The sequence below is a fragment of the Rhinolophus ferrumequinum genome, chromosome 22, assembly GCF_004115265.2.
Source record: "Rhinolophus ferrumequinum isolate MPI-CBG mRhiFer1 chromosome 22, mRhiFer1_v1.p, whole genome shotgun sequence".
Lineage (NCBI taxonomy): Eukaryota > Metazoa > Chordata > Mammalia > Chiroptera > Rhinolophidae > Rhinolophus > Rhinolophus ferrumequinum.
In genome coordinates this window covers 41510765-41524931 of record NC_046305.1, presented here as the reverse complement: position 1 = coordinate 41524931, position 14167 = coordinate 41510765, and the positions used below count along the sequence as shown (strand labels likewise).

At 48.8% G+C, this 14167-nt stretch overlaps 2 protein-coding genes across 2 annotated transcripts; one reads left to right on the top strand and one right to left on the bottom strand.

The window, feature by feature from the left end:
* Nucleotides 1-478: 478 nt before the first annotated feature.
* On the top strand, nt 479-10788 carry MYBPHL (myosin binding protein H like). The gene is made up of 9 exons (XM_033093302.1): nt 479-594; nt 1075-1259; nt 6980-7068; nt 7555-7750; nt 7984-8123; nt 8263-8422; nt 8523-8659; nt 9681-9867; nt 10743-10788. The coding sequence occupies exons 2-9, from the start codon at nt 1115-1117 to the stop codon at nt 10751-10753; spliced, it is 1065 nt and encodes a 354-aa protein (XP_032949193.1). The 5' UTR covers nt 479-594; nt 1075-1114; the 3' UTR covers nt 10754-10788.
* A 2427-nt stretch (nt 10789-13215) lies between these two features.
* LOC117014976 (40S ribosomal protein S26-like) lies at nt 13216-13623 on the bottom strand. The gene has a single exon (XM_033093298.1). It carries the CDS (start codon nt 13600-13602, stop codon nt 13255-13257), a length of 348 nt encoding a protein of 115 aa, XP_032949189.1. The 5' UTR covers nt 13603-13623; the 3' UTR covers nt 13216-13254.
* Between the last annotated feature and the right edge of the window lie 544 nt (nt 13624-14167).

The following is a 14167-nucleotide window of genomic DNA, read 5'->3' as shown; positions in this document are numbered from 1 at the left end:
ATGGTTTGGTAAACCTGGAAAACGTATAGGACCTTTAGTACGTAACTGACACCTGTGGGTTTGCCACTTTCCTATATTTTTGTCATTTTATCCTCAACACAACCATAGCAGCATTGTCCCTTGTTTCACAGACCAGAGACTTGAGGTTCACAAGGAGTGACTTGCTTAGGGTCACCTAGTAACGGGTGCGCGGTGTAGCCAAAAGTCACACTCGCGGCCCCCGACCGTATGCCTGGCTCTCCTCCCTTCTCCACTGCTCTCTCACTTTATTTGTACTTGATCTCACAGGCAAGGGATCTTTCAAAGGGGCAAGTGCTGGCCTAACCTAAAAATAGCTTACGTTTATCAAGCACTTAGTCGGCCACACTCTGCTAAGCACTTTACACAGATGACTTCTTAATCCTCACAACAACTCTATGGTTATTATCTCCATTTTTAGATGAGGAAACACCTATGAGCGACTGGGATGTGTTTGCAAGTCACACAGAGTTGGTGACAGAGCTGAAGTGAGGCCTGGTCGCGTCTCCTGAGCACAGATAAACCTTCCACTGCCACCAGGGGGAGGTGGACAGAATGGGGATACACCCTGTAAAGGTCGAGTTGACAAGACTGACTCACTGAATGTGGGAGCAGAGAGAGAAAGGGCAGTTAAAGGTGTGCCTGTGAATCAGCTAATCCCGGGCGCCTTTCTCTGGACCTGAGCACCCGTCGGCTGAGCTGGAGAGCAGGAGTGGAGATGTTACCCCGTCCTCCCGACAGGAGCCACAGGCCCCCTGTGGATGGTGCGCCAGTGGGGGACATGGGGAAGCTATTTGAGCTCAAGCTCTCAAATCCCTCCCTGGTGTTGGGTGAGGGATGTCATCTCGCTCCCAAGATAACAGGGCCACCTCAGCCCTCCTCCTGTGGCTATTCTGGGCTGCTGTCTGATCCCCCTGTCTTCCCCTAGCCCCCGCTTTAGCTCTTCTGCTGGGAGTAGCTGGGTGGGGAAAGGCCAGCCCAATTACATAACCCGGTGGCAGGGACCCCTGGAGAGGCTGGAGAGCAGGTGCTCAGCCCCTCCCTCACCACCAACAGTGAAAACCTGCCCCTGGAGCCCAGCGTCCGGTGGCCCAGCATGGAGGCAGCCACAGCACTGCAGGTGGCATCGGGACCCACACTGAAGGTGAAAGAAGGCAGCCCAGCCGATGCTGAAGAACCCCAGACTTCGCCTCGACGGGGGGCCGGGAGCCCCAGTCCCCAGCTCCTGTCCCCTGTAGAAGGTGACCTGTGGGGATGGGGAGTGTGGGGAGCTGGATGGGGGGAGTTGGGAGGATTGCTGCACACCGGACCGCACCTCCAGAGGCTTGTGCAGAGCTGCGTGGCTTCGTGGGGTGGGTTCTGAGGATGCAGGAATACTGGTGGGAGCCCCCACCCCGTTTCTTGGTGGAGCCCTCCTTGCTGCTCAAGTGTCTCTGCTGTGTTTTTGCTTTTTAGCTAAGAATTCGGTAAATGGTGTTTTGGGCACTTTACAGTAAAAATGACCTGTTTCTATTTTTACCTTTAAAAAATGTCTGTCACAGGGACTAGGAGGACCTTCCACTCAGAAAGGGAGTGAAGCTTCTAGAGCAGGAGAAGAGGGAAACGAACGCTTATAGCAACTGGGAGGCCAGAGTGAAGTCCATGGCACTGGCAGTGCCATGGGTCCAGGGCCCACCCAACACCCCCACTGGCTCCCGTGGGAAATCCCCACCTCTCAGTGTGAGTTCCACGGAAGCAGAGCCCTTCCGGGAGAAGCATTTGGCTTCCCCTCCCTAGTGGTCCCTGTGAGCCCCTCGGCAAAGAGACCTTTTGGAGCTAGGAAGTGGCAGGGCCCCTTCCAGCCCCAGCTTTCCCTGCCAGCAGCCCTGCCGCCCAACCCCAGCTGCCCCTGGCTGAGACTTCGGTAGCCGCCAGGTCTGTGACACTTGCCTGGGGTGTCCCCAGTGCGCCTGGTTCAGCCAACCAGGAGTGGAATGAGAAGTAGAGAACACGTTTCTTAAAATCCTTGGCTCAGCAGTGATTCTGATCATTTCTACTCATGTATCACTGGTCAGACAGCAAGGGGGGCAGCCCCTTCTCAGAGAGAACGATGGAAGAGATCGTGTAAAGTTTGGTGGGCAATTATCCACCGAGGTGGTGATGAGAGTGGGATGCTGGAAATTCAAATTATAGGGGGCTTGTGGTTATTGGTCTAGAGAATGGCCAAGGAACCAGGGTGAAGCAGGGGAGGACAAAATCACCGAAGGCGTGGCAGGCACAGATGTGAGACCCTGCAGGGATTGGAAGGACGGCTATTGAAATCACCGGGAATCATGACTAGAGCAGTATTGGAAAGAGCGACAGTGAGCCAGAGCTAAAGTCATCAGCATGAGGGGAAGACCACAAGGGGAGGGGTGACAAGTCTTCTCCTCAGAGAACTGTTGTCTATTTCTATGTCCTTTGATTTTTCCTGAACTTAGTTTCATGGTCTGCAAGGCTTGTCCTTCACAAGGTGTCCCCAAGGTCACTACACTCCTTTCTCATCCCACTTCTCCAGACAGGTTTCTGATAAGCCCAAGGCCACAACCTAGGCATCTGTTAATGTCTAAGAAACGCTGGTGCGTTTTGGATCCCTGGAAATCTCTGGTTATGTTTGAAAGCCACAGCTCACCTTGTGCTTTCATCTTCTTCTGGTAACCGTCCACTGACACACACGCTTATACTGTCTCACATACTCACCGTCTCACACATACACACTCTTCACATGTACACACACATACACTCTCTCACATACTCACACTCACACACACGCATGAGTATACACACCCCCTTTCACTCTTTAAATGTATCCATCTTGTTTCTTCATTCTCAAGGCCGTAATTAAAACACATCAATTTGATCTACAGCCCTTAGGGAACTGCAGAGTCTTGAACCACGTGAAAGGAAATTACGGGAGGATATGAACAATTTTTCCCATGAGCATAGAATAAGAAAATGGGCATAAACTTCAGCAGAATGAAATAGGATAGAACTACGAGGAATTTTCTAATTAAGAGGAGTCGAGATCTGTGTCGAGACTAAGTAGTCTCCTCCTCTACTAATATCTAAGAAAGACTTAGACAACATCCCGTCTGAGAGAAATATAGCGCTAAGAGGGACACAGCTTGGAAGCCAGTGGCTCTCAAAGGACTTTCCCAAGACTCTATAAAGGGAGAAAACCAAATTATGGCTGTCTCAACCCTAGTCTTAGAAAAATCTAGGTTCTGCTTTCGGGCTCTAGGCTTTGGTTCACACCCTTTCTGGCATCTGAGGAGGAGAAAGCCATGCTTCTCCAAGGTCAGTACAATTAACACCTCGCTGGACTATGGAGGTGTGAAAAGAGAGGCCCCAAATGAGCCTTGCTAATAACATTCTCAGCAAAGGGTCAGATTGCTCTTGTTTGCTGGGCAGACGAGAAGACCTGGGGTGAGCTGGGAAAGGGCTTGCTGCTGCCCAGGCACCTGGACCTGTCAAACACTTCTGCCACCTCCCGCACTTTGTCAGCTGCTTTAGCCTTAAGCCCATCCTCTGCCCTCCCACCGGGGCCTGGGAGCCTGCTGAAAGCCTTATCCTCACCTACTTAATCCTCAGAACATTCCAGTAACTTAAGTTTGTCCCCCATTGATTCATCATGTCAGGGAATCCACTTATAAGCAAAGAACTGGGACAGGAGCCCTCCAGGGAGGAAGAAAGCCCCATCCTAGCTGTCAGCCTTTCTTCACTGTCTCTCTGCCCCCACTTGACTCCCCTGTGCGTCTCAGAGCTGCTCATGTTTCTCCTAATTCCCCTATTTTAACCTGGGTTCCACATAAAATACCCCCATTATAGCTTATGTTCCTATTTCTTTAATTTTTCTCTTTAGTTCAGGTAAAACAATGCTAACATTTTCCAAGATATTTTTGTAAGAAACAAAAGAAACACTAAGTGGGAACAAACATACATCAGCGTGCACCAAGCTACAGACGCCCATTCCCTGCCTGAGGTCTAAGCGGAGCGGGGCTCAGTGGGGACATCTTCCCGGCATTACCACCGGGGCTCCTTTCCTCACCTTAACCTTTTCGATTCTGTTTTTTTTGGGGGGGAATGGGAACAGGACTTTTTTTATTGGGGAACAGTGTGTACTTCCAGGACTTGTTCCAAGTCAAGTTGTTGACCTTTCAGTCTTAGTGGTGGAGGGCGCAGCTCAGCTCCAGGTCCAGCTGCCATTGCTAGTTGCAGGGGGCACAGCCCACCATCCCTTGCGGGAGTCGAGGAGTCAAACCGGCAACCTTGTGGTTGAGAGCCCGCGCTCCAACCAACTGAGCCATCTGGCCACCGGGGAGCTGAACGGCAGCTCATTGACTTCATTCTAGTCGCAGAGGGCGCAGCTCGCTGGCCCATGTGGGAATCGAACCCTGTTGCCCAGAGCTCATGCTCTAACCCACTGAGCCACCTGTCCGCCTCACCTTTTCAATTCTTGAGGGTGTCCCTCTGCTTTCCCTTCTTTGCCGCCTCCCTCCAGGGCAAGGTCATGGTTAGAGCGCTGACTGTGGTGCCCAGTCCCAGGTGGACAGCAGAGGACAGGTGAGTGGACAAACACATCATGCTCAGAGAATGGGTCCCTCAGACACACATTCCTAGATGGGACTGCCTCATCATCACAACCAGCCATGACACCTTAGCGAATCTGTTTCTCTCTCTGAGCCCTTTCCTTCCACTCTTCTCCTTGTGCTAGGTGCTCATCAAGGCCCTTCACAGCTCAGATATTCTGCAGGCAGAGCAAGGACTGCAGAACCCGGCTTCTCTCCAGCCCTCTGCCCAGCAAGTGTGAAGGGCGATTCCCCCACCCAATAGTGGGGAACCAAGCCCAACAAGATGAGGTTTTGACCCTCCTTTTCAATTGCTGCTCTCTTTTTTCAGAAAACTCTTAAGTCATATCCGCCTGTTCTCAACTCCTTGGTGGCTTGCCAAGATGGCCCCAGGAGAGGAACACATCACACAAACACTTCTTCTGTTCTTTATGCCCCGCCCCCTCCCAAACCGCCAAAGTCAAACGGAGGGCAAGCAGAGCAGGGTCACTCAGCTGCCCGGGGCTCCGTGGCTGCAGTGCTCCTACTGAGGCGGCCAGGCCACAAATGCAGGACGGGCCTCAGTGCACTGGAGGCCCCGTATCCCTTAGTTCCTGCTTTTGTCAGGGCAGCGGTGAGGTACAGCCTAAGACAGCACAACCCAGGTGAAAACATAAGCCACACAGCAAAAAGGGAAGCTAGGTAAATGGACAGCATGCACTGAATATGGGGGGTTATACTCATTTACAAAGACCAAGTGATCTCGAGATCAAAATGGGGTGGGAATTGTGGGAGTGAAGTTCCTGCTCTCTACACAATGGTCTACAATTTGAGGTACAGGAAGAACATAGCAAGACCTCCGTTTATTGCATTTTAAGTCTCACCATTCAAAATTGTGCATTATATAATGCATACATTTAAACAGTTCAATTTATAAATAAACATACATCTGCTGGGGTGAATGCTCAGGAAAGTATTTACGGGGAAATGAATATTATCAAAAAGTTTGGAATCCACTGTCAAGCAGTTGTGCTCTTTTCTGCAGTTGTGTACTGGCGTGGAGTTTTTCCAATTACTAGGAATGAACTGGGGGGGGGGGTGCTGGGGCTTTGGTGGGAACTGAGGCACCGTCACATTGCTTAGGACAACAGCAGCGGGGGACTGTCTCTGCCTGAGACAGGAGGCGACAGAAGACCCAATAAAGCTAGAAAATGGTGTCAGTCTTAGCCAGTCCCCCGAGGGAACCCCGGTGAGATGTTTGCACTTTCTCAGCCAAGGCAGCCTGAGGCCGAGGAGAGAAATGACTCCTGGTCATCCTCCAAACCTCACTCAGCACTTTCCTGAGCATCTCCTGTCTTTATCCTGGAAGCCAATAAACAAGATCTAATCTCTCTTCTCACTGGAACACACCTGGGAAATCAAGGGGAAGTGAGCAGTGGAGCATTTCATCTTTCCCAGATTCTGGTTGTAAAAGTGGTCCGCCACAAACTGGGAGAATACTCCGCAGGCACCGAGCAGGGCAGCCATGCAGAGGAAGGGACCTAGACGCCAGCTCCCTCTGCAATGACATCCATGCTGTCCTAGTGGGTCCAGGCTGTTGACTCTGCCTGTGGAAGGGAAATCTTTCTCCTTGAGTCTGGCACCAAACTGGGGAGCAGGGCTGATACTTGGAAGTCAGTATTACCGTGTTTCCCCGAAAATAAGACCTAGCCGGACAATCAGCTCTAATGTGTCTTTTGGAGCAAAAATTAATATATAAGACCCAGTCTTATTTCACTATAATATAAGACCAAGAATAGAATAGAATAGAATAGAATAGAATAGAATAGAATAGAATAGAATAGAATAGAATAGAATAGAATAGAATAGAATAGAATAGAATAGAATAGAATAGAATACCGGGTCTTATATTAATTTTTGCTCCAGAAGACGTATTAGAGCTGATTGTCCGGCTAGGTCTTATTTTCGGGGAAATACAGTAACATTGAAAGTGGCCCTGATAAAAGGAGGGTTATTAAGGACAAATGTAGAAAATGGGTAGAAAGAAAAACCACACCAACTGGACTGGCCTGTGCACAAACAGAAAAAAGAAATCTCAGTTAATGGAAAGTTGGGAGCTGAGAGTTACAAATTAAAAGAAGTGTCAGACTCACACTCCAGTGCTCTTCCTGCCAAGAGTTTAACGCTCTTGAGAATCCTTTAGCCAGTTGCTCATCCCTAAATCCCAGCAAGACAATGGGAGCGATCTCCCATTCCCACGAGAGGACTTCATTTGCTGAGTGATGCCGGGGTCACTTGCCCAAGGAGGAAAGCTGAAGGCAGTGCCCACTCCCTTTGAGTGTTACTCTTCCCTCCACAGGAGGCTCACCACCGTTTTCTCTGTCTCCACCACTCAGAGCACCCGAAGATCTGTCTGCCTCGGGCCCTGCGGCAGACCTATATCCGGAAGGTTGGAGACACTGTGAAACTACTAATTCCATTCGAGGTGACCATGTCAGCCCCATGCTGGGTCTGTGGCTGGGAACAAGACAGGGTTTGATTTGGAAACAGATACCAAGAATCCTGCTAGCAGTGGGGCAGTCGTCCTGGCCTTGGAGAGAGCCATGTCACCAGAAGTGTGGGGCCAAATGGGCCTTCCATCTATACTCCTGAGGGTGGGTCGTGTCAGGTTCCATTTGATGACATAAGGCTAATCCACGCCCTGCAGTCAGCAGAGGTCTGGGAGCTCTCAGTGGGAGTTTGGGCAGCTATTGTTAGTCCCAGCTGCCCTGGGTATCCATGACCTAAATTCCCAGAGAGTGGGAAACCCAAAGCCATCCCCCTTTTCCCATGATCCTTCGGCTATTGCTAAAAGACAAAGTCCCCTGGGAGAGTCCATCAACCTCTAACTCAAGGAATTTGCAGCTGCAAGTCAAGTCACCATGTGGAACTGGGGGGAAGGGACTGCTCACAGCTCATCCTTATTTCTCAGGGCAAACCCAAACCTCAAGCCACCTGGACACATAATGGCTGTGCCTTGGATGCTAGTCGTGTAAGCGTGCGGCATGGGGAGCGGGACTCCATCCTCTTCATCCGAGAAGCCCAGCGTGCTGATTCGGGTCACTACCAGCTCAGTGTGCAGCTGGGTGGCCTGGAGGCCACTGCCACCATTGACATCTTGGTGATCGGTATGGTGTGGGAAGTAGAAGATGGAGTGGTCCTCAGGGGCTCCCTCTCCAGGCTGAGCAGGAGCCTTCGCAGAGAGCTGGGGAAGCTCGGGTGCCTCCCCCACACTGAGCGCGGGACACAGTGGTGTGTGAAGGGAGGCGTGGCTGAGCAGAGAAGGGGAAGGGGACACTCCTGTGGTGATTTCCACACATGTGAGTTGTACCATGCCCACTGTTGCGCTTGACCCTTTCAGAGAGGCCAGGCCCTCCTCAGAGTATCAAGTTGGTGGATGTTTGGGGCTCCAATGCTATCCTGGAGTGGACACCTCCCCAAGATACGGGCAATGCAGCACTCCTGGGATACATGCTGCAGAAGGCTGACACAAAATCTGGGGTGAGGCCCAGCTGGGAGGGAGGGAGGGAAGCACAGCATATTCTAGAAAGGAGCTCTGGTAGCTCCACGTGCTGGGCTACGGTGGACTGAGTTCACAAAACAGGTGTCTCATTCACGGCATCTCCTTGGGCCCCCGAAGCTGTGGTTCACGGTGCTCGAGCGTTATCACCGCACCAGCTGCACGGTCTCTGGTCTCATCGTCGGCAACTCCTATGCATTCCGAGTCTTTGCTGAGAACCAATGTGGGCTCAGTGAGACAGCCCCCATCACGGCCGACCTTGCCCACATCCAGAAAGCAGGTAAGGCACGAAGACCCTGACCTGGGAAGAGCTAAGGATAAAGAGTTGAAGGGGGATGGGATCTCAGACACCACAGTGTGGCCCTTCCTGGTCCCCTCAGCTACCGTTTATAAGACCACGGGGTTTGCCCAGCGAGATTTCTCTGAAGCGCCAAAGTTCACCCAGCCTCTGGCAGACTGCACTACAGTCACCGGCTATGACACCCAGCTCTACTGCTGTGTCCGCGCCTTTCCCAAGGTGAGCAGGGAGGTCTCGGGGCTGGCTGCGCCATGCTGCTTCCTGCTCCTGCTCGAACCTTAGCTATGGTGAAGAGCATTCTAACCAAAATGTTTGTTCCCACCACCACCATCTGCCTCTTCCACCACAGGTTATGTAGAAATAGTCAGGGCACTTGGAGTCCAAGACAGGCTGATGTGCATAATGTTCCCAGTTTTCCTTTTAGCGTCTGCTCCTCATATATGCAGATGTCTTGCTCTGACTGGCTGGCAACTGCGCATGAGCTTCAAAGTCGTCTCTCTGGCAGGGGTGATGGAGTGCCGTTGGTTTCTCCTTACTCATCCCACTCCCCACCACCACCACCACCACCAGGCATCATCTGTTCAGGGCCACACACATACAAGCTGCCTAGAGTTGAGCCTTTAGCCACAACCCTTAACACTCTAGCCACTGTACTCCACACATGGCATAAAATGCCACTAACAACCTTTACCAAGTACCTTTTGTGTATTAGTCCTGGACCAAACTACGTAGGGATAACATGTCAGAAAGAGAATATCAATAATCCCATTTTAGAAACTACTTTCTAACCAGAGGGGACAGGACTGGCTTTCCAAGCAACAGTGGGAATAGCATAGGAATGGTTCAACAATGTACATACAAAGACGAGATCCTGACGCCCAGTGCTTTGGATCCATGACGGGGCTGCTTGAGCAAGGTGGAATAGAAGTTACTGCCTTTCTTCTGATCAGGAATACATACTTGATGAATGAAACAAGGTTTCAGGTGCTCTTTTCAACCAAAAGAAGGAGCATGGAGTCTGTTGAAAGCACTGGAAGTGGAACCCCTTCCCAAATATAAGGGATGGAGGCCATTATCTCTTCTAGATCCCTGTACCATCTGTTTTTAAAGCACCCTACTCCTGTTTCTCTGACTGGTGTGTCCCCAAACCTTGTCACTGGCAAAGAGTCTCAGAGACTAAGCATGAAAATAACAATTGGTTCTTAACCATCCCTGCTGCCCTCTCATCTTTATCTTCCAGCCAAAGATCATTTGGCTGAAGAACAAGATGGATATCCAAGGCAACCCCAAGTACAGAGCCCTCACGTGCCTGGGAATCTGCTCGCTAGAAATTCGCAAGCCTGGTCCCTTTGATGGGGGCATCTATACCTGCAAGGCGGTTAACACCCTGGGGGAGGCGTCCGTGGACTGTCGGGTGGATGTGAAAGGTAAGGGCAGAATCTGTGCCTCAGGGTACAGTCATCTCCTGTCTCCAAAGGGGGGAAAGCAGGGCAGAGACACAAGCCTACATGGAGAAGGGCTTGGTTGGCTTCCCCTTTTAGACCTTCTCATCTCTGTCACCATCAGGATGTATTTGAGGAGCCATTTTTCTTATCCACTGTCTCATTTTTTTCCACTGTAATTCTGTAATATAGGAAGAATTGCTATTTCCATTTTGCAAAGGAGACACATGAAGCACAGGAGGTGATTGGTTTACCCAAGATTTCTAGTGTCGGTTAAGTGAGGAGCTGGCACTATGGTGGAAAGAGCCCAAGTCTCCTAGTCCTCCCAGAGGTTTTTTTCTTGAAACTATACAGTCTTCTTCTGAGTCAGTCCAGGAAACCTGCAGCTGTTTGTTTGAACCTGCAGCTTTTAGACAAACCAGAGGACTTTCCCCTCTGGTTTGTGAAAAGAAAATATTGCACATCTTCTCTACTTCTTTTATTCATTCCTTTACCATTCCTGTCACCTTGTTAGATCACTGCATTTTAGCACATTGTTTTTATAATTGTCTATCTACTGATCTGTTTCCCCAGTAAAGTATGAGCACTGTGAGGGCAGGGACAGTTTTATTCGCCTGCGTATCCCCCAGTATTGAGCCCAGTTTCTGACACACAGCAGGCACTCTCTAAGTGTGTGGAGCATGAATCAGGAATAAATGGGTCATTACCTGCCCTATTCTTCCCTATGCCCAGACACACCCCTTGTTAGCACCATGGACTCCCAAAAAGCCAGAGAAGTATATCCCTCCTCAGTACTCCAAAGGAAGGTTTCCCAGAGATTTCTGAGATATTAACATTGAGAAATGTCGGGATTCTTGCAGCTCCTGAATGAGGCTGTCTAAGAGACATGGGCAACTCTGAAGAAGGTAAGGAAAGAGAAACAGGGTGTCTGAGTGGAGTATTTGATGTTTATGACTAGTGTTGTTGAGATAGATGTGTATTCCTGTATTCCTGAGCCTTTCAACCATATGCATTCACTGATGACAACTTTTCTTTTATCCATTTTTTTTTTAATGTAAGTCAATAGTCTCATCCCCATGGAATGAACGTCCCACAGATGAAGTCTATTTTTGTCACATCTTCTACCTGTCTGTACTCCTCAAGTTCATGACAGGAATTAAACCTAATGGTCCTCTGAAGAAGAGTGATAGCATCTACTTGGAAGGGGTTTCTGTGGGAGGGTGGGAGGCCGGTGCTATAAGAAAAGATGTCAAGGGAACCATCAAGAGTGGAGGATGGGGGAGAGTCACCACCACTACATGGCAGCAGCGTAGAAAAGGTGACAGGAAGCTGCTCTTGTCAATTAAGTGTTTCTACCTCAGTAGCATAAGCATGGTGAGAAACAGATTTATTGCCTGTTTTTTAACTTTGAAGTTTATGGATTCGTTCCCCTCCAAGAAAAGAAAACCATCATTATCATTACATGTCAATAATAATTGAACATTTGAGCATGTGGTTCCAAGCAGCACATTACTGGCAAAGGGCAACCCAAATCATTGTTTAGACTTTGACAGCACCTTCAGAGTCTAAATCGTCCATAGTAGAAATCTTGTGTACAAACTGATGAGTCAGATGAAAAAGCAGCTCGTGAGAGAATTCAAGAGAACTGTTTCCCAATGTCTCCTCTGACTTACAGCTCCTAGCTGAGAAAAATTGAGAATGCATTCAATCCCAGAAGGCATTTACTTAAGCCTATCATTGCTAAACAGCAAATGAAAACCCTAAGGGATGCGTTAAAAGTACAGACTTCTCAGGAGAGCTGTCCCTGCCCGTTGGCTTGCAAAGACCGTCCTCTCACCATCCCCTCAAGTCCCCGTCAGAATGATGTTGGGTTAATGTTAGCCTTGTTACTGTTAACTGTCCTTTCACCTCTCTCCCAGCTGCTGCCCAGCAATGAAGCCGGGTAAGTAGAGAATTCATAGCACAGAACCCAGGGACCATGAAGAGGGGATGCCTCAGCACGTTGGATATGCTCTGGCTGTTTGCTGTTAGGGCCACAGTAAATTCTTTCTTTTCTGTGCCTCCAGGAAGCCTGACTGCGATGAGATTGAGCTCCAGCACAGCGTCTGGTTTGGACTGGTCTAAATAAATGTGTGGATTCTCAGTGCATAAGTGTCCATCTGTTTGAGCTTTTCCATATGGGAAAACCATTTAGGAAGTTGAAATTCTTTAGCCAGACTGTATGGAATCTTAGAACCCTCAGACTCCTCTTTCTCTTTCCATATCTACATTCTCTTCCACAAAGGTTTCTAACACTGTCTTGTCCCTAGATAATCATGACAGAGCTGAGTTCAACTCTATACAGTATGAGGTGCTGAAAGATGCTGAAGAAGACTTGCTCTCTTCCTCTCTGGGCTTTCCTGTAAAAGTTGCGTAACAGGATGCACATCTCTCACAGAGATCAGACAGCAGGACACACACACATATATACGTAGCTAATTAAGGACAGACCCCCCCCCAAGTCTTGAGGGCTGGGAGATACTGAAGAAATTGGAGCAGTCTCATTAAGCCCTCGAGAAAGAATTAAGCTGAGGTGCCCTTGCTTACGTTTGTTTTCATTCTTAAAACAAATAAGATACTGAAGGTATTCTGTGATGGAATCTGCAAAAGATAGCAACAATTCCTCCCATCCTAGTATGGGCATGGTACTCTTCCCACCAAGAGTTGGGGTCTATTTCTCCTCCTCTTGAATTGGGGCTGACCATGTGACCTGCTTTGACCAAAAGAATGTAGCGGAGGTGATGCTGGGCCCGTTCTGGGCTTAGACCTTAAGAGGTCAGGTTGTTTCTGCTTTTGCTTCTGGAAGTCAGCTCCCATATGAAGAATCTCGGGACAGATTACTGAATTATGAGAGGCCACATTATAGAGGACAACCAGGTATCCCAGCTGACAGCCAACACCACAGCTCTAGCTATGTGTGGCCACCTTGGACCCTTCATCCAAGCCTTATCTACTCCTTGTGGAGGGAAGACAAGTTGTCTCTGCAGAACCCTGCCCAAATTGTAAAATTATGAGCAGATAAATGGTTGCTGTGGTTTCACTGAATATCAGGGTGGTGTGTTACATGGTAATATATAACTGAAACAGCGCTCTATGCATCAGTCATTGAACTAAGTGCTTTGTCTCTTTTGATCTTCATTTTACAAATGAGTATGTTTAACCTTATAAATAGCTCCAAATATGCATCTGGTAAGTAGCAGAGCTAGGATTTGAAGCAGGTTTGTTTGACCTCAAGCATTCCCTATTTCCTCTCATCTCTCTTTTTTTTAAAGTATAATTTCCATTTTATTTTTCCCCCGAGAATATTTCTTCAGTCCTTAAGGACTTAGCTCCTTACATGGGCTTTGGTGGAGGTCGTGGGGCAGCACCCACAGGTCTAAATCGAGGTGGGGGTGTTCGGTCCTTCCGGGCTTCACAGGAACGATTCCTGACTACCTCGCTGTGAATGGCACAGCTCACACAGTAATGTAGTTTCACATACAGCTTGGGAAGCACATAGGCGTTGAAGACACTCGCTTCGGAAATGTCCCTAACAGCTGCTGCCTCTACCATGTTTCGAATGACGAACTTCTTAATGGCCTTGTACTTGGGCACGCATCGGGCACAGCTGGTGCAACGAATAGGCTGCACATGGTTGTGGCCCTTTTTGGCACTACCATTGTTTCTTCTTTTCTTGGTCATCTTGGAAGCGAGGACCCGAGAGAGGAGGCTCCTCTCATCTCTTTTACTCAGTGACTTCCACTGTAGTAGATATGGGCTTAAGAATGAAAAGATTTCCAGGATCCAGTAAATATTAGGCAAGATTTTGAGGAGGAAGGGGATGTGTTTGGGCTGAGAAGAGTGTAAAAGCCTTTTTTGTTCAGACTATTTTAAGGTCTATTTTAAGTTGAGGAAAAGTATCTTTTCTAGCCTTTCTCAACTGGAGTTCTATGAGAATTAAGACCCAATGTCCCAAGGCATCCACTGCATGTCATAAATTAACTTCTTCCTATGCATCTAGAATGTTACTAATTATGTACCATCCTTGGGAAACTTGAGAAAACAGTCACACAAATCATTTGTAGGGTCTAATGCACTTAAACCCTGCTGAGAATGTTAAGGGGTAGAGCAGAGTCCAGAGCCAACCAGCTCTCTCTACTCCTTCTAGCAGTACTCAGTCACTTTTTACATTTGACCCCTCACTTTATCTATGAAGCAAGGATTGTGACCATCAGTTTCATGGTTTGGATGATAATTATGACTATCA